We start from the raw sequence: 25,360 nt of genomic DNA, 5'->3' as shown, positions 1-25,360 counted from the left end.
TATTTATGAGGGCTCACTTTCTCCTGCTAGAGCTCTTGTTGGAGAACAAATCTATTTCACTTCATTTTTTTTTACTTTGCCTGCCTCAGTGAAACCTTTCATCTCTCCCTCGCTGTCCATCCATCCATATGTTCTCACTTCATCACTATACCTATAGACACACACACACACACACACACACACACACACACACACACACACACACACACACACACACACACACACACACAAACTCACACACTCAATGCCTTCTCTCTATATTCTTTCTTGCAACCATCGCTCCTCACTGTTGTACCTTCACCACTCTGCTCTTTGTCTATCTACTGTATCTCTGCTTCTTCTTCCTTCCCTCCGGACCGGTCTTCTGTTATAGAATAAATATAAGCATTGTGTGTGTATGTGTGTACAAGCTGAGTAGGAGTTATGAGACGAGAATACGTAATTCACTCTTATTTGTCTGAAGGCAAAAGGCAAAATAAATAATTATTTAAATGACACCCTGTGGTGCAAAACATTACTCCTTGCCATTTTCATACCAAGGCCATTTTGCTATAGTTAATGTATAATATGTGTGGGAGAAAAGTGAAAATACACATAATGAATACACTTTGGAAATGTGGAAGCACTTGACTTGGCTTTGTTCCTTTTCTCTAGCCCCAGGTCATGGCATTTTAACAGATTTGAAGCATCTTTCTAATAAAGGGAAAAAAAAGTCTCTGGCCTCAAGTTCTTTACTGTAAAAACAAGAATTGAATGCCACAGGAGTTCAACATATCCTGCAGCATCCCGCCTAATCTGTCACTTGATGTTTGTAACAACCTGTCGAACTGATTGTCATCTTTCTTTGATTGACAGGTTGGATCCTCTGTGTATTAAATCAAAATGGTATCCCATAAGGAAAAGCATGCCGTTCATAGAAAGAACAACATGTCAGCCATGTGCGGTGTTCGTGGTCTGTCACTGGTGACCTTCTTGGACATGTGAAATGGGACATGAGGAAAGTGGCCTTTCAGCTCTGGACAGAAGTCACACCAGCCTCAGCGTGGTTTGTGAGGATGGATTTGTAAGAATCGGGGGTGCTCTTCTGGGTCAGCGGGCAGGATGGAGAAGTGAATGTAGGTACATGCTGTACAACATTAGGAGAATACGACCTCTTCTCACTCAGAAGGCGGCACAGGTTCTGGTCCAGGCTCTGGTCATCTCGCGTCTAGACTACTGTAACTCCCTCCTGGCAGGTCTACCTGCTAATGCCATTCGACCTCTACAGCTCATCCAGAATGCAGCTGCTCGACTGGTCTTCAACCTCCCGAAATTTACCCACACTAATCCGCTCCTCCGCGACCTTCACTGGTTACCGGTGGCCGCCCGCATCCGCTTCAAAACATTGGTACTTGCGTACCGTGCTGCGAACAGATCGTGTCCGGTCTAAATCCAGGACATGGTCAAACCGTACACCCCAGCCCGTTCACTTCGCTCGGCTTCTGCAAATCGACTTGTAGCTGTACTTGCTTGATTCTTGTTGTTCTGAGTTTGGACTCATGGTTTAATGCACTTATTGTAAGTCGCTTTGGATAAAAGCGTCAGCTAAATGACATGTAACGTAATTTAATGTAATGTGAATCATTCCATTTCCTTTTCAAAATTGATGTACTGGGCTACAATTACAGTACTTTTCTAATCTTGGTCAGAATTGGTGAAGTTATCCTCTCTTGTCTACCAGGTGGATTCAATCTGGATAATTATCAGGTCAAAGAGGCGCTCTGTATTTAACCCTCTCCAAGCCAATCCCACCTCTGACCCCGGAAGTGGCAGCAGTCGCCGGCCCTCAGCTCTCTACTCAACATCACATTTCTGACAGCCTTTCATATCAGCGATTGATGGAGTGTTTGCAGACAGGCAGCCCTGACCAGACGACACAGACGCACGCAGCAAAGAGGCCCCCGGGGATGCACTACCCGGATACCACCGGGCCTGGATGGGCCTCCTGAGTGTGTGAGGGGAATGCAGGGAAGTTTCACAAGACGTTGTTTGTGTGTGTGTACATGCCGAGCCAGTTACACACACACCGATCCTGCTGAATTTATGAAATTCCACACCTGTTGTCAAAACGTCCTTTCCAAATTCAAGAATAAAAGCTTCAGAGGTTTAAACATTAGTATCAGAATATATGATTATTTTAACTTTATTGATAGTGTGTTTGGCTATGACTTAATGTACAATTGTTCTCCACAAGATTCTGTGTTTTGGTTTCACTTTGGCGAGCAGATACCGTGGTGCTTTGGACACTTTCTAAAAATAATTGGGCAAATAAGGAGCAGAGTGTCTCTGTTTGAAGTAGGTGTTACTTTTTCGTGCTCTGCTGCGGAAAACTGGAAATGTAAACCACATTTCTTCCTGTATCAGGATATTTCTCAGACCTGATGAATGCCGAACGTTTTAGAATAATTAGTTTTAGGTTGCATCACAGTTGTGATAAATTGATGAAAACAGAACAGAAACAAAGCATACATTTATGCATTGAAAATCCTTTGGATACTTTTTATCAAAATATTGTACTTAATTATTATACAGCCATTATATTCCTAGAGAGGAGGTCACAAAATGGACCTCTCTTTTAAAACTTTAAATACTTTTTCAAATAAATTGTTTGGACATTCAGTTTTAGAAAACATTAACATGCAACAGCAGAGCTCGGCCATCAAAGACCCATACAATGTGAACGGAAAAAAGAAGGATGGAAACCCCTCTTAAAGCATTTTGAAAGGGGTTTGGCCTACATTTGTGGTTGTTTTGTCTCACATGAGCTCCAAAGCCATGCTGTCTGGTCCTGACAGGTTGACACCATCATTTACCCATCAGTTCAAGGTCATTTCACAGATTGATGAATAAGTGATTGACAGTGGAGCTCTGGTTCTGTTGTTCGGCTGTGTTTACTCTCTGTTGTTTTTGAGCAGCACCCCACCAAAAGCCAGTGTGGCCATTCTAGATCCAGCAAGAGGGAAGGTGGAAAAAATATGAGGACAAAGAGAGAACAGGAGGAAGAGGTGGGGAAGGGGGAGGGGAGGGGAGGAGCAATGAGTTGTCTGTGGCCTGAGAGGAGGGAAGGGCCAAGGGATATGACTGATTACAGCCGGGGTCAGAGTTCAAGGCCAATGCCCAGGCCCCAGCTCTTTATAATGGGGGCAGAAGGGGGATGTGGGACACAGAGAGGGGCCGCAAACAAGAAAGGCAGGTCTGGGTGAAAGAAAGAGAAGAAAAAAGAAAAGAAAAAGTACGAAATGTCCAGGTTTGTGCGGTTGCCTGTTCCTTCAGATGTTGGTCATTAATTATAAAACACACCACGGCACTCACACACACACACTTGATGAATGTTTGTTTCTTTACTATACCACTTAAATTCTCTCTACGCCAATGTAAAAAGGATCCTCGTCATCTAAGTGATTGAGAAAAAGAGAGTAAATTACAAATAAATCTCATGGGATCTCTCTCTCTTCATTCGCCACAAAAAAAGAATCAGATTTTGTTGTCATCATCAGTTACAGTATCACTTTTAAAATAACAAAGGTTGTTTATTTCAATGTTTATTAGACCTTTGCCTGATGTGAGAACACAGGTTGTACATGGTTTACATGTGTTAACGTTAGAGACTTAAGAGAGAGGCGAGTCTTTATACATAATTAGCAACAGCTTCAAATAGCCACAATAACATGCTTTACCTTGTCAGCGAGGGCCAATAATGAATGGGGTAGCAATAGTGTGTGTGTTTTTGTTCGATCATGTGAGCAGGTGTTTGTACGAAGGCCTGTTGAGACACACAACTTCACACTGAGCATCAGTCTGTTTACAGAAGCAGCTTATCAGCTCCTCTCATGCAGCGTTTCACGACGCTGTGTCTTCCTCGCGTGTGTTTGTGTGTCACACTTGCGTGCAGACAAGGTGTAAAGGGCGCAACACACTTTGTGAATTTTCATGTTTGACTATGCATGTGCACAAAATGAATGATGGCATGCACCGCAGGGCTACTTGTGCACATATGAGGCTCACTTGTTTTTTGATTAATGTGTGTGCATGCGTGTGTGTGAATGAAATGTACAATCGATTCCCCTTCCTTCCCTTGTCCGATTTGCTTTTGAAGGTCAGCGTCATGAGGGATGCTGAAGGGAGAAAACTCAGCGTATGTATATTTTTACACAAACACACACACACACCACACACACACACACACACACACACACATACAGTTTTTCCCACCAGAAACACAATTTACACTGTATATAAACACTGTACATACAAGCTTCCAGTATCCGAGTATGTATATGAATATATATATATATATATATATATATATATATATATATATATATATATATATATATATATAATAATACAATTGTTGTGCTGCCCAGAGCTGTTGAATATAATTTGCAAATCATTATTTTGTTTTGGCTTGGTTTACGAGGTAAATTGTGCCCTATCACACATTATGTTCCCACTTTTTCGGGACCTCCACTACAACAACACACATGTTTTTTTTTCAGCTTCAGGTAAAACTATGAACTCTCCAAACATCCCTCTGCAAAATGTCATGTACAACTGACATGTATGGGATGGCTATAGCTCGGTGGGAGAATGTTTCTCTCCCAAGCTCCTGCAATGTTTGTGCATTAGATGTACGTCATGTAATGGATAATCAGACAAACATGAGTCAGACTGACATGTGTCAGCTATGACAACATAACCTCATGTAATGTGACTAGCAGCATAACATTTGCATTTTGTAAGAAACCGTACTTGGTCTGAGCGGCAACCCTCAGGCTCTCTGGCCATGTGCCCACTGCCTGAGCTACTGTGGCCCCATTTAATACAAACTAATCTGAACAAAAAAAAAACTGTTGAAATTGTTCACTGTGAACACATTTAGTTTATTCTCCCCACAACAAGTAGAAAAGGATAGTATTCTTCCCGTTATGTTTAGGCAACTGTAAGCACTCGGTTCCGCTTCGTGAAACTGCATCTTCAATGCATCTTGTGCTTGAAATTGACTTTATCAATATCAAAACCAAATTATTTTCCTAACCCAAACAACTTGTTTTAGCTGTGTTACCAGACAACACGAGGGACATCCTGGCCTGTGGGTTTCAAGTCCTGTGTAGTCCTGTCTATATCCCCTTTATAGACATTGTTATGATTGGAAATAAATGTGCAAGTAGAGCTGAGATGATTTGTCTATTAATCAATTAGTCCAAAATTATGTATATTCATTTTTTGCAAACAATTTTTATAAACATCCAAAATTACTGCCTTGTACTGATTTTACAAATGTGAATTTGCTGGTTTTCACGGTACTTCAATTACAGTAAATTACCTACATTTTGGTTTGGGACTTTTGGTCGGCCAAAACACGTCATCTCAGGCTTTAGGATATTGTAATACACATTTATACTATTTAAATACCAAAAATATTAATCTATTAGTAAAAAAGTAAGATATCTACAGATTAATCAACAATAAGAATACGTGTTAGCACTTGTTACAAGCAAACGCAGTCCAGAGAGCAGTGTGTGGCAACACTAGTCTGTGTATATTAATATTTTGTAGTACACAGGGTTAGATAGTAAAGTAATATTAAATAAGAGACTGTGATCATGAATTATACTGTAATGTGTTCTTACTCACCTCACAGTGTATCTACAGTGTGTAAAAAGAGGCACATTGAGCTGCTCTGTTCTCTAAATGGGCGAGTGCATTTCCTAGTCAACTAGCTGAGTTTATGAGATAATTAGCTAATGGTAGATCTCCAGCTGAGTCCTGCCTCCTTAACCAATCACAGAGCAGGATTTGTGATGCATGAGATCCTCATTATAGCAGGTCTATAGCATACACGAATGGTGCTAAGTGAAAAACGCTGTGATTCTCTGACAACCCGCTGTATCTCTCTCCTCATTTGCTCTTCCTGCCAACTCCTCATTTCTCTTTTGAACACCCGTTCACATTTCTACATCTACATGTGGCCTCTCATTTATTTCTTCAGGCAAGTGGGAGTGGAGCAGTGTGTGTGGACGAGAGGTCTGCTCCCGTCACTCACTGCTACAGAGTATGGCTTTTCTTTGATCTTTCATATTTCTCTTTCATAAAAACAACAACATGCACGCATGGTTGGCTGCCAAAATGTAACTTTCTTTACTAGATGGATAGCAGTTCACAATCGCACACGCACACGCACACACACACACACATGCACTAAGCAGTGGCAACAGGCCGGACAATTATGATCGATCCTTTACAAGTAATGCCTTGAAACCAAGTGCTGGAAAACATTAATCATGACATGTTATCAGACATTATTCTGTACAACAAGTAGGTCCGCTGTGTATTTTCCCCTCTATATCTAGGTATATATCTATACCCTCTATCTGAGATAGCCCTCCTCTGCCACAGACAACAGGCACTGTAACATGCAACCTGTCCACCGTGAGGTGGTGGCAATGGTAACTAACAGAGCTGGTTGCTGGGTACTCCTCCTCATGACATTCCTGGAGACTGCCATGGGAAAGCCTCCAACATCCAGTCAATACGCTGCTCGCATACAAAGGTACAAATAAATTGAGGCTCATGTGTTGACAGACGTGAATCCCAGCAGCTGCCGCGTTAGAAGTGACAGAAACGCAGTAAAATTGAGCAGTTGATGATGCCAATGATCAGATTAAGGCAGTCGTTTTTTCCTGAAATCCATATTTCTTCTGTGATTTGGGTCCAATTTTGTGAGGACAGTGAGTGGGTGGGAGTCAGGGTTGGGAGGGAAATCTGGGCTGTGTTAATCACATTTTGCATTATGTGATGGCCTCCACAGTGGCCCTTTTTCAGATTATTTTCGAAATTTGTTTCTTCTTTTTATTTGGTAAAAATGCAATTATAAATGTTGATAATCCATTAGTCAACATATGCGGGTTTCACACAAGTGTACAGTTACACATGTTCATATGCCATTGATCCAGATAAATTGGTCCATTAGAGGGTCTTGCTGATGAATTTAAGAGCTAAAAAGACAAGTGTCTTGTTTGAGGATAAACACCAGCCACAAGATATTTTCACAATCAGCCTAATAAACTACTCTTATTGATGTCTTATAAGCTATCTATTAAGTATAAATGTATTATGTATTATCCAATAAAGACAATGCTTTAATATAAAGTGTGGCTCATTAGAAAGTTGTACCAAAATCCCTCCAAGTAGGAAGTCCCATAGTGTTGCACGTGTACATGCAAAATATATACATGGACAATAGATCGGTGCATCAGATGTAAGCACTGCATTAGTCTAAAAAAAAAAAACATAATGCCAAGAAGTTTGGAAAAGGCAGACCTCTCCTCAGTTAAACAACACTACAGATTATGGCGTCAAAAAATGGAGTTGCTTGGAGAAACAATATTTCTGACAGTGTCAACAAACATTGAACAAGCTTCACCTTGTATATGTCGTGCAGGGCTTTTGTTTTGCTTTGTGACTTTTTTTCCCCACAACCTGACAAATCAGTGGGTACCCTCGTATATATGAATACATTTCCTCAAGATTTAAAGGAAAAGTTATTTTTCACCTGTTGTTGTTCCTGAGTTTGACGTGACCCCAGGGCTCCAGGATCTGCCCGTTCTTCAGCCAGGTGAGCTGGGGCTCAGGCTCGCCCTCAGCCTGGCAGGTGAAGACCGCGTTGGTGCCGACGGGCCGAGCGATGGACTGCGGAGCTTGAACAAACTTTGCTGGAGCTGAAAGAGGAGGGAGGCAGCGAGTCAGATAAGATGGCCGCGGTCCCAGATACATCGGAGAAGCAGATTTGAGCAGAATCCAGAGGTGCAAAATGAAAAAGAGAATCGCAGAAACATTGAGAAAAATGAGTGCGACAAAAACACAGAGAGAAAAACGAGATAGAGCAAGAACGAATGAGAAAGGGAAAATAGAAGATCCCACGAGGTATACAGGCAGTTGTATTTGATTAAAAATAAGTAGTGTACTGCATTATAGGTCTACTGTTGAAAATCTATCAATCAGAGTAAATTCGTGGAATTAAAAGAGACACCAGATCAATGCTTATCCAGGGAAATAAAGAAAGAGAGGAGCATAACAGTTGAAGGAGGAGAGCAAGACAATCAACAACAGCATACTTTGGGACTAATGTGCTTTAAAACAAACACATTTACATGGACATTAAATGATGCAGTTTGTAGTTTCATAACATCTTGTCTCATCCCATGCTACAGGTTTGGTCAATTTGTGGTGATGACTTATTCATATGAAATTATTCTTTCAGCAGAGAAGGTACTTTTATAGTCACGGAGTAATTACTCTGCTGGAGGTTAATTTATGGCTTGGTGTTTTCATTTGATCTGACAGACAGAGAGGTATTGTACCATTTCCTCTGCACTCATTATTGGCCCAGTGGTTATCAGTGAATTAATAACCTGAATTATTTATGCCCATATTAACTAAGAAAAAATGTGGTAATTATAATATCTCAGAGACATCACTAGAGGGTAGAAAGCTGGAACACTGGGCGTAACATATTGGGTATTAATACAAAATTAAATTTCCTTCATTCGTTCTGTGCCAATCCTTTAACTCATCATTACCTGGTGAAGCTGAGCAACTGGAGTGACATTGTGAAATTAAACCTTTAACACAGATGCTGGATAGAATAAAACCACATTGAATTATTTTGAGTGAGTTTTAACAGAGATAAACCTGTATCAGTGAGCGACTAAAACAATTATTGAGTATCAGTGAGAGACTAAAACAATTATTGAGTATCAGTGAGCGACTAAAACACTGAAACAATTATTGAGTATCAGTGAGAGACTAAAACAATTATTGAGTGTTTCTCAGTTTCAAGCCCATTCATTCCTGGAAAGACTTGAATCTTACAAACAGGTCAGAAATATACAGTTTAAGGACATTATTGATTGATTTAAAAAAAAAAAAAAGGATCAATAATGTCCTTAATCTGCTGAGCACTGTAGTTGTTTGCAAAAGTTATTAAATCAGGACAAAATAGTGCATTTGTTGGGGACTATTTTCAGCTGCCGTGTATTTGGTGCATTAGTGAGTATTTACTGTGGATGGTGTTTTAATTAAAACAGACAGCAGAGTCAATAGTTGTTGGACAACAATGAAGGTCTATGGCACAGAGGAATACGTTATACCAGAATTTGTATACACAGACAATAATTGTTACTAAGATTGAATTATTGATGATCTTTTAAAGGGATTTATTAACAATGAGAACATGATTGACTCAAACCATCCTTGTCCTTTAATGAAATGGCCCCATGTCTAGCACTTCAAATACCTTTGCTTATTGTTTTTGGTAAAGGATATTAAACTGCTTATACCGGTTTAATATCTTTCCCGCATTGTTTGGTCCTCCCTCGTGTTCCCAACCTAAATGACAAAATGTTGTCTGACACTTTTCCAATGGGAGAATTTTCATTCTCCCAAAGCTAAGGGACCCATAGGCACTTGAAAGGAGGCGGCTGACAGCGTGTGATGGTCCTTTCATTTATTTCTCCCTTATTCCCAGATTCATTCTCTCTTTCCCTCTCACTCAACGTGTTCTTTGAACGCTTTCTTAAAGGTGAAGGTCAGATGGAGCTGGGGAAGATATTGATGTGCACCTGTAAGGGTGTGAGTTAGATCATCAGCACCATCTATCCATCTTGCTCTTCTTTCCCCTTTGGGCTGTCACTTTTGACTCCTCCTCCGGTCTTTGTTTCTGAAGGTAATTTATTTGCTGTATCAGTTGCATTTGTTTGATGTGTGATGGTTTCATAAGAACCTCTGGTCTGCATTCATTAGGATTGGGATTTCCTGACCTCTGTAGTCCTTTTCTGAATTAATAGCCACTGACATCCTCTCATAAGGACATACAGAAGTTTAGTTTTTTTTCTCACCCGAGCACACCTTTGTTTCCACAAATCAATGACAAAACCCAAAGACATTGACACATAATTACATCCGTGGCTTTTCCTCTTTGTTCCTGCTAGGGTAGGGGCTTGTCTCGGACTTGACGGGCAGAAAAAATAAAATATTGATCAGGATCAATACTGCTATGGGCTGAAGCAAAGTGTGGTATATCTGATCAATATGTGAGTGAGGCAAATGTTGGATGTTTCCTGCAACAACTAATCCACCGGGGGCTTTACTGGTTACAACACAGAATAGACAAAGAATAATATAACAGAACAAATTAACAGATTAAAAAACACTTTCAGAGAGCAACTTTAAAGGAAAATACCAGTTGTGCATGTTACAGCCCATTGCTGTAAAAATGCAAATATGTATTTGACTTTCTGCCTGTTACATTTTATCGATGATGTTGTTTGTATTTGTTTTTGTTATAGTGCCAATTAATGTTAAGTTTGAAGGATAAACCAGTTTTTCATTTCTTTTAATGGATGTCCTGTCCATAGATGCGGGAAAACAGCACAACACTAAAGAAGCCGATACAAATACTCTCCTCGATACTCTCACGATGTGGCAGATTTTAAAAAGTTGGGGGAATGAAAGAGAAGTGTCTCTGTGGACGCTGTGCTCAGTGCCTCAAAATGAAACACATTCTTTGTTGGCCGTATCTCTTAAAAAGCAATTTGCCATAAAAGATGTAATCACTTGTGCCTCTGCAAATATACTATATTGTACTTGATTTCTTGTCCGCGTGTACGGACCAACATTGGTAAAAACTCTTTTAAATTAAATAGCATTTATTTTACAGAAACTATACTTCCTAATGTGATGTTGTAGATTGGTTAGTTCTGTACTATGTTTAACTTGTTGTCCTCACAATGAGGGTATCACTCTTTCTCTTGTGCTCGTAGTGTATTTTTAACGCTTGGTGGGAAGGCGGGGAAGTTATCATATGGAAGTCCGGGTGCCTGCACAGATGGCCACCCACAGAATTCACACGCTTTACCTTATCACCTGACCACAGCTGTATTTGTAGGCTTTGAGTTTCCCTCCACGACTCCTACCTACCTTTTGAAAATAGCACATTTCTTTTCTCCAGAACTCACCTTGGACCACCAGACGTCCCTGAGCCGTCCTACGAACACGGGTCCCCGGTTTGTTAGCAGCACAAACGTAGACCCCTGAGTGCTGCACACCCACATCGGAGATCATCAGGTTCCCTGTGCCGAGTACCTGGATTCCCTCCACACCAATGGGACGGCCGTCTACTCGGATAAGAGAGAGAGAGAGAGAGAGAGAGAGAGAGAGAACAGTTAAGAAGGATGGAAAAGAATGCATGTAAGGCAGCACAAAAAAGGACCAGGTGGGCACATGCACAGCATGTATTCATGTTACGTGGGGGGTGAGTGTGGTGAATGTTCTAGAGTTAAGGTCAGAGGAGGCCTAAAAGACGGCTGCACTTTTACAGACACAATTTGACAAAGCGCGTGCTATTTCTAGAAGTCAAGCATGCAGCTTTCACAGTGTGAACTGTGTGTGATGTCTTCTGGCAAAGCTGCCAGTACAACACTAAAGTACTAAAGACAAGAAGGTCACGGGGTTTGTGATTGCTGCGTGTGCGGTGTTCATGCTGAAATTAGTTGTCTTAACTGGGAGCTGGTTGTCAGAGTGGCTACCTAAAGAGTACATTCATCATCCATTTCATTAATGTTTTTTATTGTAAGTGCAGGTTCTCTAATGGATGTTCGGTTAATTAAAGCTTTCACACTTTAGCTCCTTTCTTCATGCTTTTGTCTGACAAAGCGTTGAAGTACAGTTGCTTTTAAAGCGTTACAGAGGAGATGTTCCAGCCGCCACTTAGGGACCAGAAACTCTAACTGCAACTTATAATCTTCTATCTCCTTACACAATCCATAGCTGCCTAGGCTCGGCTCTCGCTGTACTTACATGATAAGCTCACACTTTCCTGTGCTCATTATCTGTAGTCTCTCCCCCAACAATGACTCCAGTTTGCCTCTGATATTAGCTATGGGACCAAGGGTACATTTTAATCCCATCTATGATTTCCATCAGCAGCCTGTACGTATGGTCCAGATTTGAAGTTTTAAAACCCAAAAGCCAGTCAGGAAGGCAGGGAGATGGGCAGCATGATGGACACATGCAGGTGCAGGAGATACAAACCATATGATCACTGGTCAGCAGTGTTTTCTTTTGTGTACTTTTGTAGCTTTGATGCAAATAATTAAGGTACGTTTAAACTATATTTCTTTAAACAGCATTTACTACTGCATGTGTCAAAATGCTAAAAGCATAGCAATATAAAACACAAACATAAAGGGATTAGCAATTAAACCCAACAAATGAACAACAAAGAGAATACAATATTGCTATAAAATAGTGTAAAGCTATATAATATGAAGAGGACACTATTTTTAATGAATCATGACAAATTATTGAGATTAAATAAATCACTCCAATTTCCCTGCCAGCTGGTTTTGCTCTTTGTCTGTCATTGTGATAGGTTTTATTGCTTTTCTGCATTTTTCTATTATTATTAACTAACTTCTCAGTCTAGTGAGCTTTTGTCTCAAAGCAGTCTTGCCTTTTTCTACTATATTTTGTTCTTTCTCTTTTGCCCCCCCTCCTAATCAGTTTCTCTCCATCAGGCACTAATTAACTTAGTGTCAGGAAAGAAAGAGCACAGCAGCTAGCCGGTTGTTGAATGAATAGCAGTAAACAAACTCTGGCATTAAGGAATGACTGATGTGAAACTATCAGATTAATTATGCATTTTTGCCTCCCTGCTGTAATCTAATACACACAAATTCCATCGAGTTAGCATTTCATTCTAGCGACATTGTGTAAGGCAATACCCTCAATCAGATTATGCCCAAGTGCTTGGGAGGGACAGCAATTTACATTTGGAACAGCAAATCGTATTGTATAATAAGTAAAGAAAACAAATACCAGATTGAAAAAAGGTTCTGACAGACTTTGACTGATCGTTAAGAAAAAACACACAAGCATGGCTGGAAGGGGAAAACTAATCGTATCTGTTTCACCACCTCAAAGCAATTACTCAGAGGCTCGCCGATGCTTCGAGGGAAATTCAACTTCATGAGGAGATGAAGCATGCATTTATCAACACAGAGTCCAACACCATGTTTAGCCTCAAGACCTCAAGGCCTAGTGATGAATCCCACTGCCTCATGTATATCCAAAAGATGCTGCACTGTGTCAAATGTATTCTGTGCACACATGTACATTACACAAAGCCGGACAGATCAAAGCTGTGCTGCGAAGAACATAGAAACACACAAGGACAAAAAGCACAGATGACCCATACAAAACACTCTGATTTTACATGCATGGATGCACACTGCGATTGTACTTCGACTCAGTGACACTTAATTCCTCAAATGCAAACACATATACGCGGATCGAAAAATTCCAACTCCAAAAGTGCACTTTTTAGGGCCTTTCCTTTGATATTAACAGGAATTGTTCTCACCTAGTCTGCTCCAAGACACAATGGGCCGAGGGTATCCGGTAGCAACACACTCCAAGATGGCGGTTTGGTGAACAGTGAGGGTGAGGTTTTCTGGACCGACCACTATCATAGGCTCTTTGTAAACAGATGACTGAGAGACTGGGAAAAAAGCAGGGGAGAGGGGACAATAAGATGGGAACGAGCATGATGGATGGCATCCTTTAATTGGATTCCTCTGGAGTGCATTAGCTCAATATGCCTCTATCTCTTGAATCAGGCAGAGGAACAATAGGTTCAGAAAATCTTGGTAATTATGCTGGGTAAATAGCCCGCTCATGGCGTGTAGATGTAAAACAGATTAAATATAACAACCTGAAACAGTGAGGAGTGCTTCAGTGCTGTGTTTCACTCCTGCACTGTTATGGGCCACACAGCAGAACTTTCCACTGTCCTCCTCACGCACGCCTGTAATCTGTAGAACACCTGTAGGCAGAAGAGTGTACCTGCGAGAGAGAAGACAGAAGGAGTCAAATACGATGAGACCTGGTAAAAGTGCTGCCATCTCTAACAAGTGCTATTCTGCAATTTGGTGTGGGCCAACCTCTCGTTCTGGGTGTCCACCGGACGGCTGTCTTTTTCCCAGCTGATGACCGGCTCTGGCAGACCATGGATCTGGCACTGGAATCTAGCAACGCCGGACTCCTCAGCATGCACTGACTCTGGTTGGACATGGAAGTCTGCCATCGCTGTAGAGGAAGGGAGTAAGAGGGGGATATTAGGTCATATAATCACAACACAGATACAGATCAACACGCCTGGCTGCTTAAAGGAAACAACTATTTATGTAAGATCCATATGTCTTCCTCCGACACATTCATGTTGTCCTTTACCATCTACTCATTATGCAAGTGTAAAAATAAAATATATTCACAAGATGTGTAAAGTGCCAATGTCACTTTCATTATGCCTTCGTTAAAACTCAAGATTGGAGATGATGATTCTTATGGTATGAATAATAATTTGCTGAAAAAGACTAAGATCAATGTAGAATTGCTGTATTTAGGACACAAGCATCATCTTGTTACAGTGCTGGAAATAAAGTGCACACTGCTCTCTTTACTCATCACAGTACTAGACAGATCAATGTCTTCATACAGGACGATAAGGATGAGAGGGAACAATACTGCCAGCTGTAAAGTTCACATCTCTCTGGAGAGAAATCGACTGAAGACACCAATGCCAATGCTGTTCATTTACTAGTCCCTGTAGTAACTACAGGAGCTGAGATTTGAAAGCCATAACATTGCAAAACGTATTACAAACAAAACAATATATAGCTCCTTTCACTTAGATGATTTGATTAATGCTATTTTGATCCAAATGTTGTCCAAAGTCCCACAATTCTTAGAACATTTTCTGAAAACCTTCCCTATAAATGTCATCATGAAGTAACACGGTCAGGAGTTACAGGAGCATGTCTGCCCTTTCTCTTTAAAAAAAAAAAGACATGCCACATGTACTGTACATTGATACAGCACTGTATACATACTATGCACGTAAATATGGATTTTCTGCTATATCTTGACATGTAGTATGTGGGCCAGGCATGCTTTTAGAAATGCATGCTAACACAGACAAAGCAACACACACGTATATTCACCAAAACCAGTACCAATAACCCTACAGAGAGCCTCACTCAGCTGCATTCACATATCTACTGCCGGTGCCAGCAGAACAAAAGCGGCATCGAAGGTGGAGCCAGCGACAAACTGAATTAGAGAGAGGCCCTCTTCTTCCACAGTTCTCCCACCTTCTTCAACACAAGTGTACTCATTTAAATGTCAGCCATAATTAACTTGGACACAGGAGGACTTATCTGAATACTGTTAGCATAACAAGAGGGATGGACCCCTTATTATTTCATAACCTCCTGCCCCTCCCAACCTGTAGCCTGCATTCATTAATTACTGACAGGACACGCAGGAAGTAAGCAGAACTACTCAGGAGGCTTATTTATGACGGAAACATGCTTGGTTGTTGTCTGCTTGTCTTTCCACAAAATTTCTTTTGTTCCGCCTGTTTGTGTCTCGTTGTCTTAATACAGATAGTGATTTCAGTCTTTGCCATGCCATTATTATTTGGAAAGGGTTGAAAGGACTGTGCAGTTTAAAAGGACTGTTAAATAGACCCAAATGGCACACACTTGTGTTAATGGACAAGAGACAAAGAGAGAGGGGGTACTTCATATGCGGCGGTACTTTAGACCGATGTGGCTGCGTCAGTGGTCCAGAGTATTCCATTTCAGAGCTTAATGAGAAGCGTGGCATTCCGGCAACACGACTTGACCTTAGATCTCTGAATGGATGTATGGAGCTTTGATGAAAATTTAAACATGCACATTTAGTATTCTTCCAGTAGTGACAGCTCACTCGTCCTACGCTGCGAGTTCTCTGTGAGAAGAAATAGCACGTTCACATTTCCATTGTTTTGCCTCAAGATAAATTTGACTGTTACTCAACCTGACAGATTTCTTGGGATCATATTTTTTCTTTGTCTCCCTTCTAGGAAGCCACACTTAAACAGCTCTATATCTTACTGGGGTAATTTGACCTAAGTCAGTGGCCCAAGTGCAATTTCTTCACCTGAGACCCACAACCTACAAATATTTTAGTCCTCGCGGGGAAGCATAAAAGTCATAAATGTCTCAGAGAACAATTATTCTACCACCAAACCACGCATACAGCCTTTTGCATGTCCTTTAAATAACAAATGTTACATCTATTATTGTATATTTCACAATTCACATGACAGAATATTGGCCATCAAGAAGACTTTCATGGGTTCTCATCAGCAATACTTTCTGTCTTGGCCTGCTGTATTACGGAGCCTGGGCAGAGACTGGCAAAGTGTATTACCAAATTAAAGCCTTAAAAGAACTGTCACTGCAAAAGGTTAGGCGTGGTGAAAAAACTAGAAACCCTTAATACACAAAAAAACAATCAGCTCACTGACTGATGTCATCAAAAGGCACTTTCTGACTTACAGTCTCAAAGTAAGATACGCACATGCAGGAACTCTGCTGTTTGTGCTGTCCATGTGTACTGGGAACACTGGTGACGTGAAGAGGGAAACAAAATTACATTTGAATGGAGAGGAACAAAGGAGTTTAATAGGAGGACCAGAGCCTATTGGAGTTTTTTTGTCCATCTTTGCCAAGTAGTCATGGTGTCCGCTGATCTGGCGGTTCTGTGTGTCCGCCTACTCAACCCCCATAACGGGCCCCACCCTTGGCCCTCATGCATAAAACATGGTTTCTCTAAGAGGCCCACACCCCTGCGACCATCGACACACTCGTAGGATCAGACACAATCTGAGAAACAATAGACACGCAGATAAACATATACAGAAGCAGAGCAACTTGTTAACTGTCTGTGCTGGATGTAAAAGAAAACAGCCGTTCATAATCTGCATTGTGCATTTGCCATTTCATTGTGTGAGAGGTGGCAGAGTCAATCTAAAGTGATGTAGCTCAGCGACAGCACATACATATAAACAAATGCAAAGAGCTGCTTCAACAGAAACAAGCAACTAAAGCAATCTCCCCTCGATGCTGCAGGAAAAGACAGACACACATGTGACAGTCTCACGTATCCCAACACGCAGCCCGAGACATGTTCCTCTATTGTTTTTCACTCTTCCTTTGCTAAGTGTTGACAGACACTCACACATGATTAAAGACTGCCCACTACCAGCATGACGCTGTTGGCTTTAATGGAGTAGGTCTAATTACTGCAATGACGCAGACAATGGTTGGGGTGCATACTAGAAAAGAATCCATACACAAGTGCATAGGGAGGACATTGCCTCTTTAACATATGTCTGACAACCATAGAAGGAGAATGAGTGAGGGAGTAATATGAAGGAAGGTGACGAACAGAAAATGTGAAGCGTGGTGATTTAGAAGGGTAGCTGTGCTGTAAATCAGGTCTTGTCAAAACTCTGGTCATCTAATGATAGCCAACAAGTGAGTGGCACTGCCTGAATGCTTCTTTCACAATTTATGACCGAATAGTTCCATAAGGCGTCATAAACAGACAGAAATAAACAGGAACATTTGTTTTAAGACGTCAAAATTCCACATGCTGAAATCTCACCAAGATAGACAATGTGCTGATCTACTGGTGCTGATTATTGGGGTTTGAGGGCCGATGATGAGCGAAAAGGACAGTGAATTTACCATCCTTTCAATTCCACTACTGGTCGTGTCCAATTAATGTATGAAGTAAAAAATAAGATCCTGTCAGACTGTATCCAGAAGTTGCTCAGAATTAATGTGAGTCAGAAAGAACTAAGAAGAATTTGCATGTTACAAAAACAAAGATCAGAACAAATGCAATACAAAAAAAGATTAATTTGTGGAATCATTTTGAAAAGGAAATACAAACACTTCAAAGCATTAAAAACAACATATTCAAAAATAAGACGATTAACACATTTAAAAAATGGAGTATGGACACTAGTGTGTATAGGATATTTTGTTTAGGAGTATAATTAACATACTATATTTTATTTAGTATCTTTTTTTGCCTAATAGCAAAGTAATGATGCATTTCTTTATTGCTCGGTTAAACACACACACACACACACACACACACACACACACACACACACACACACGCACACACGCACACACACACAAATACACCGCAGAAAATAATTAACAAGGTGATTAAAAGCCCAAACTGGTGTTTTTCTGTTACGACTCCTGCTGCAGTGACCACATCTGATGAGACGTTTCCATTGCAGACATGTGGTCACATGTGAAGTTCCTGTACTGTGGAGGATTCATTGACATGACAGAGGTAATGATGCTCGGACATGCATCCTACAGCACCATTCAAACCTGCAGCTCTGGTGTAAAGCTTCAGTGATGTTATAATTGTATCTCCCTCCCTCACATCTCCCCTTGCCTCCAGGCCACCCACTCTACCGTTCATTTCAACCGCTTGCTCGGCTCCTCATCGCACCCCTCGACCCACCCCCATGAGCCCTCTCAGGCCTGTGACATCATTAAGCACATGTTGTTCAAGCAGTGGTGATGACTGCCGTACCCACCCCACCCCCTTCGGTAAACCAGTAAAACAGAGATGAGGACCATAAATAATGGAGATTGTGTACGGTGCTATTCCAGCATGGAGAACCCACACTTCAACAGCCTTTAAATAGGCATCCCTGAAATAGCAGATCCCTGTGCCGGGACCCTAAAGATGGCATTTTAATGCAGATGTGATATTTTATTGGCTCCAGCCCCAATAGCGCCCCCCCCCCCCCGATGCTGCACCCAAGCCTGGGCACTATGTGATCAATCTGCTGGTTCGTGGTTCGTGGTGCGTGACGCTTATCACCTACGAAAGGAAGGGCTCCACGTGCATGGGTTGTACTCTGTCTCACATTAATTTCTTTTTTGAATGCTTTGGCACATCAACACTTTCTCCTGTCAGTACCTTTTTAGCCAAAGCATCAATTAAGCTGCATATCTGCCATATTCAGCTGCGAGATGTAAGGATGTACATGAGGACAGTAAGACTAGGGAACCAGACCTATTGAACCAGACCTATTGATCATTTATATTAAAAGCTATCCAGTCAATATACATGTAATATATCTTAAACAGGTTGTATAGGTTACAAGCATGCATTTGCTATTTCGTCTAGCAGTTCAGCATACCTTATGTGTTCTGCTACTTGTGGCACTTGATCAGTCTTTACTCAAAAGGTTCATGTTGTGGTCCAATGCAAACTTTGCCTTTACATGTTGCAGGCATGGATTGTCTCGCCCTAAGTTTTAAGGCGCTAGTCAGGAGATCATCAAAGTTATTACACCATCCTGATGAGGCCAACCATTCAAATAGCTGTTGAGATACTGCAGTAAAAAATTGAGAACATGAATGTCTCTACAAAATAGAAGTTTAACACATCCAATAGTTGTTCAAACATTTCATTCTGACCAGAGTGGTGGAACAAGTGACCCACAGACCCACATTGCGGTGCCCAGAGTCACAGCACTACTGTGACTAAAGACTACTTGCATAATCACCTATATGGTTTTACAAATATAAATATTGCATGGTGTGCCCTTGGTCCAAATGTATGATATCTGACAGCACAGCATGAAACAAAGTCATACAATGTAATCTAACGCATATCGTAACACACAGGTCAACTACAACTACAAGTGTAGTCCTGACAACGGGGACGCTTGCGAAACTTAACGCCGCTCCGTCTAGGACTGTTTTTATTTGGGTTTTTTTCTACCTTTTTTACAATTTAACATTCATTTAAATTATTTAAAATTGTATTTAACAGTGTAGCCATTCTTCTGACTTAATTATTCTGCAAATCTTGGATTATTTTTTATTTTGTGATTGCCGTTGGCTCCATTGCCACTGCGATCTGGTCAACTGGCGTTGGCTGGCTAGCCGACAGTCTCTTGCTGGCCGGCGGCTGCCAACGAGCCAGCCGACTCCCTGCTGGATGCTCTCCACCGCTGCCGCCTGGACAATCCTGGACAACTGGCGTTGGCTGGCTAGCCGACAATCTCTTGCTGGCTGGCCGACGGTCTCTTGCTGGCCGGCCGACGGTCTCTTGCTGGCCGGCAGCTGCGGGCGAGCCGGCCGACTCCCTGTTCCGTGCTGTTGCTCTGAGGCTGGTCGCCTCTCAGCGGTCCTGGTGCTCCGGTGGTCCGGTCCGTGGTTGGCGATTGCATCCTCCCCGGCTGGTATGGTTCTGCAGTGTTCCACCTCGCAACTCCTTGGGCTCAACAGCTTCTCTGCTCCTCCGTTCGTCTCGGCCATCGGGGCGCTCGGACTCCTTCGTCGGCCCCGTTGCATCCACAGAGCCTCCCGTGGAGGATTTGTTTGCTCCTGGCCTGATCGCTCCACGCTTTCCATCCCCTCCCTCTGGTCGGCCGGGCGCATCGCTGCAGCTCGTCATCACAACAACAGTCCCCAAGAGCGAGATGGTGGCACAAAATTAGGAACTGTTACAGCTCCCCCAGCACCCTCTACTCTTCCTGCTGACTCCACTCCCCAAAACCGGACTGGTACACTCCAAGATGTCGTCCTTTTATGCACTTCTTTGGTTCCCCTATTTTAGTTTGTCTGTTCTGCTTTATTTTGTATTTGTAATTTTCTATTCCTCTATTGTGTTCATTGCCTATATGGCATTGTCTCCTTTGCCTCATGTATTTTCTAAAATGTTTACTGTTTTCTAAAATGTATTGATGTTATGTTTTTACCTTGCTTCTATGTAGAGCACTTTGTAAACCCTGTTTTTAAAGGTGCTATATAAATAAATGTATTATTATTATTATTATTATTACATGTCAACCAAAGAACACATATATCTGGTCCACTTCAAACAACAACCTATTTTTTTTCTTTTCATTATTTTGAAGCCTTTCTTTCTCTTGTCTTTGGTGATTTCCTCCTATTTCCTAAACTCACAGCTGAACATGACTCCCTTACTTCCCCTTCTCACATTTCAAAATCATTCTGACTGGAATTGAATTGCCCTTTCGGCTTGTGTTGTACGCTTGTTTGCATGATGTTTTCCTGTGGCGTGATTTTCCATAGCCTGTTGTGTTGATCAATACTGTGGAGCTTGTGAGCAATACGTTAAATATAGTAAGATTGATGGCTGCTTTTAAGGCTCCCTGTAGAAGGTAAAGGGAGCAGCATTGCTAACAGTTCCCAGTCACATTACTATGTTCTCTCTTTAACCAAGGAAGTTGAAGAGAGGCAATGATCTGTAAAATAAATAGAAGCCCCTGTTCATTGTAATGCAATCCAACAAAAAAGGTTGTAATAATCTTTGTAAAGATGAGAAGTCCTAAAGCTGCTCAAATGATAGTTTCATGCAGTTCCATGATAGTTCAATTCAATTCAATTCAGTTTATTTTATATGTATAGTTGAGTGAAGTCAATCTGCTGAGGATGACGGTGCAATGCAGTCGAAAGCTCCAGAACGAGTACGTTGAAACTGTTTTGTTAACTATATGTACAATTGAACCAATAGGCTCATTTTGGGGATTGTAATCTTAAGGTTGTACTGAATAGGAGCTGAATTAATTAGTCAATTAAATATAAATGTATTCACTAATCATTCAGCAGCAATCATCAGTTTTGATATTCAATGTTGATGTTTTTGAGAACTAATGGCACTTGTTACAGTTCCTCAATGCTGGTTTCTCATCAGTCTTCTATGATATTAAACTAAATCTATTTGGGGTTTGAACTGTTGGTTGAACAAAAAGCTATTTGATTATGTTAAATTGGACTTTTGAGAAATTGTGATGGGTGCAAGATTAATCGATAATGAATATAATCAAGAATTGCAACGCTATTTTGGATTGTTTCAAATTATAAGGGTTTGTCCCCCCCGTCCATCCTAACCTTTCCACTCCAGGGACAAAGCCCTGTTGCCCTGCTCTGTGCCTGTGCCTCCATCACAACCCTTACTCCTGCCCCACCTCAAGCCCCCTCCATCCTCCTCACAGCATCGTCTCTCAAGCCTCTGCTCCTCCCACCCCAGCACCCAAGCCTCAGCACTCCTGCTCTGCCCCTGTGGCCCCAAATCTCCGCACTAAGCCTCCTACAGTTACTTCAGCATGCTGGCCCTAATTAAAGAGACCCATTAAAGCACAACAGATGCTGAAAATTAAGGGATTATTTAAATGATTCCCAGTCGCAGCTTGGGTAAAATATGAAACAAGTGAGAGAACTGGGTCATTAGAAAAAGGAGGGTTAAAATAACAGACAAACCAGTTTGATTTGAAACTGCCAGCACTTCTGCTTTTTGTCGTCAACCTTATTGGTATTGTCTCCTTTTTAATAAAAAGAAATAAGATAAGTATTTGTTCATGCAGAGATTCACAAGCAACAAAGAAGGGGTTTGAAGTGTGAGAACAAAAAGAGCAGTCCTTTTGTAACATTTAAGGTCTAACTGGGCGTAAAACTGCATACTCATTAAACAACTTCAAACATTAACTCATGATAATCAGGGACACGGCTCAAAAGGGCATCTTTTCTACTTTCTTAAGACTTCACTCCTCTGATGGCACATTTTCCACACTGTCTATCACAATGTTCCTTTCTCACATGCAGGTGGCCGAGGGCGTCCAGTCTCATCACCATCTAGTGTCTCATGGGGAGCACTTTTGCCGCACCGTGAGCGCTGTTAGCTGTGAGCCGCCGGCTCGCCATCGCCGCGTTGAGAACCGGCGAGAGGGAATTGAAATGCTCACAATCTCGGATCTTGCACCTTTCAGAAATACCTCTCTTAAAACAACATGTAGCCGAAAAGTTTTCCATTTCTGTTTCCTGATTGTACACTGGAGGCACAATTCCGCTTCTGCTTTAGTAGAGATAAAGGAGGTCTGAGGACAGGCAGCTAAGTGAATGATCATACTCCCACATTAATGCAGCCTGGGATCCTCTACTCGAATAAATTCAATCTCCTCTTAACTTGCACTCTCTTTAGTCTGTCCCTCAGTCAAATTACCAGCTCCTTGAGGACATTGCATGTGTGATAGCTCCAAGAGTTGAAGTCCCATCGGCCAGACAATATGTGTGTCTTGAAAAAGGTTTAAAAAGCTCCATAATGATAGTGGAGTTCTGTTCTGGCCTGTAAAATCTGAACCCTGTCTTCCTGTAATGAACTTTGCTCGTACACTGTGTGGCTCATGACTCATCTAGACAAAAAAAACGTATTTTCAGAAAGAGTACTAAAAGAAAAGCTCTCTTGTAAAATATAACAAGTGAAAGCTAAGTATCCCAGAAGCCAATCTTCTTTCCTCTACTCGTTACTTGCTAGGTATTGGAAAATAACTCTTTTCAGTTAATGAAATTATTTTCTCTTGAGCATTTCAGGCAGCATTAAGTTCTCCTTAAGGGTCTGTGCTCAAAATCAATTGTTAGTAGAAGAACAAACGCACCTACTTTACTACATTCACTCTCAGACACACTCCCTCACACTCATACTATTCTCAAAACAACAGCCTAAGCACGACAACAGAAGTCATGGACCACACCTATTTCTTTTGTCAAATTTGAAATCAGGCTTTCACAAAAAACACCACCCTCCATGTGTATATTACAAAAACTTATGCTTCTTAAAAATATAAATGATGTCACTCCTGATTGTTGCAGGAAAGAGGCTATGCCTTCAAAGTGCCATTCTCTACTTTCCCAGAGGCCAAATATCTAATTAATATCGCCAATACCTCAGAATTCAACTGCCTGCTTTAGAATTCAAATGAGATGTCTCTCCCATCATCCAACCAGGATTATGTGAGCCCATATCCATATGAATTATGTGCTGTCTGTTCTTCAGCTCATTTACTCTATGCCTTCTGCACAAAAGCAAAACCCTGCAACTGCTTTATCTCTGTCTTGTCTTGTCACTTCTTGGTGTTTTAGAGACATCTGCGGTAAGGTAACATTTATATTCAAATGGAAATGCCATTTAATTCTTCTTTGCCTCGTCTCCGCCTCTTGTTTTGTGAAGCAAGAAATAAGTGATGCCCACAGACAGCAGTGGCTCTGAATAACAACCTGGACGGACATTTGGCATCACAATTCTCCTCAGTCCAACACTCATTACTTCCCCCTCATTAGAGAACAACTGTTGGGTAGTGAGGCCAGTCTGAGGAGGCCAAGATGAATCTCTGCAGAAAAGTCTTCCTTTGTGCTTTTCAGTGATCATATATTGCTGGTGGAAGGAACATACCTCTTCTAAGATGAATTTACCGCAATGTGTGAGTGTGTTGCTTTCTGAGAGTGTAGCATACAGTGTTAACTATGCATCTGACAGTGATTTTGAGGGGGGCTGGCCTGAACCAGGGGTAGATGGATGACCCCACATCTGGCACTCCCACGGGACATCTGAAAGACACAGGGCGGGACCGGCCCATGCGCTCCACTGCATCTCACAGCACCCTGAAAACTGGGCTCCCCAAATGAAAATGGCTTTGTAAATCTCACCCCCTACCCCCACACACAGCTCAAGAGAAGCCTCTGGCAGTTGTAAGACCACAGTGCTTCAGCTGCGTGGTCCCCATTGGGCGTTTATCGGGGTCTCAGTGTCCCTGTTGGTTTCCAAATGCTCAAATCAGTTTGACAGTTTCCAAAAATGCTATCCTGTGACAATTCACACAAACAAATCCATCAACAGAGTGACAACTGCATCCGAAGTGACAACTGCATCCGAAATATCAAGTTGTCCATTTAATATAAATCTCCCAGTCTGAGCAATAAACACAAGACAGTGACACAAGAAGTCACTGCAAGCAAACACAAGACGTCCTCATCTACTCTCAATGTTTTTTTGTATATTCTTTGCTGAATATGTCTTTCCATTTATTATATAGCTGACAGTGGATATGATTAGACCTAAAGCTACACGTATAACTACCCAACAGTATGTTTCCACTTCCACATCTCAGGACAAGAAGTTCAGGACAAACTGCCTCAGGTAAAGTTATGCTGCATCACTCGAGAAGAAGAGGATACAATATAACTAAAATATTGGATTCTGGTATGAACTGACAGCAAGTATGGTTGGGTTTCTGTACAATGCAAAGTAAATGCAATGCAATGCTGAGATAACAATGGCTATGTTGTATCAACAACACACATTAGCTTAGCTTACTCATCTGGCTCCATATGATGGATCCTAGATAGTCTTGGTTAATACAAATTATTCTGCCGACCTACAATGCTAAATATTGTTAACTTATCACTTACGACTAGGGCGTCCCTGCTAGACGTGTGTAAGCCTCAACTTAAGAAACCACACAGGATATCAGTTGTGTCTCAGTAACTTTTGTCTCACATATTTAACAGTAATCTTTGTATCCTTT

At 41.5% G+C, this 25,360-nt stretch overlaps 1 protein-coding gene across 1 annotated transcript in view; it reads right to left on the bottom strand.

Annotated features, from left to right (window-relative positions):
* Positions 1-25,360, bottom strand: part of igdcc3 (immunoglobulin superfamily, DCC subclass, member 3) — a 51,629-nt gene that overhangs the window by 5,660 nt on the left and 20,609 nt on the right. The window contains exons 3-7 of the mRNA XM_034526237.1: positions 14,043-14,187; positions 13,814-13,944; positions 13,463-13,600; positions 11,058-11,216; positions 7,595-7,760 (exon numbers count right to left, since the gene is read on the bottom strand). Coding sequence (XP_034382128.1) covers positions 7,595-7,760; positions 11,058-11,216; positions 13,463-13,600; positions 13,814-13,944; positions 14,043-14,187 — 739 coding nt within the window. The remainder of the gene's footprint in view (positions 1-7,594; positions 7,761-11,057; positions 11,217-13,462; positions 13,601-13,813; positions 13,945-14,042; positions 14,188-25,360) is intronic.

The sequence above is a fragment of the Cyclopterus lumpus genome, chromosome 3 (genome assembly GCF_009769545.1).
Source record: "Cyclopterus lumpus isolate fCycLum1 chromosome 3, fCycLum1.pri, whole genome shotgun sequence".
In the NCBI taxonomy this organism is placed as follows: Eukaryota; Metazoa; Chordata; class Actinopteri; order Perciformes; family Cyclopteridae; genus Cyclopterus; species Cyclopterus lumpus.
This window is presented reverse-complemented; position numbering and strand designations above follow the sequence as displayed.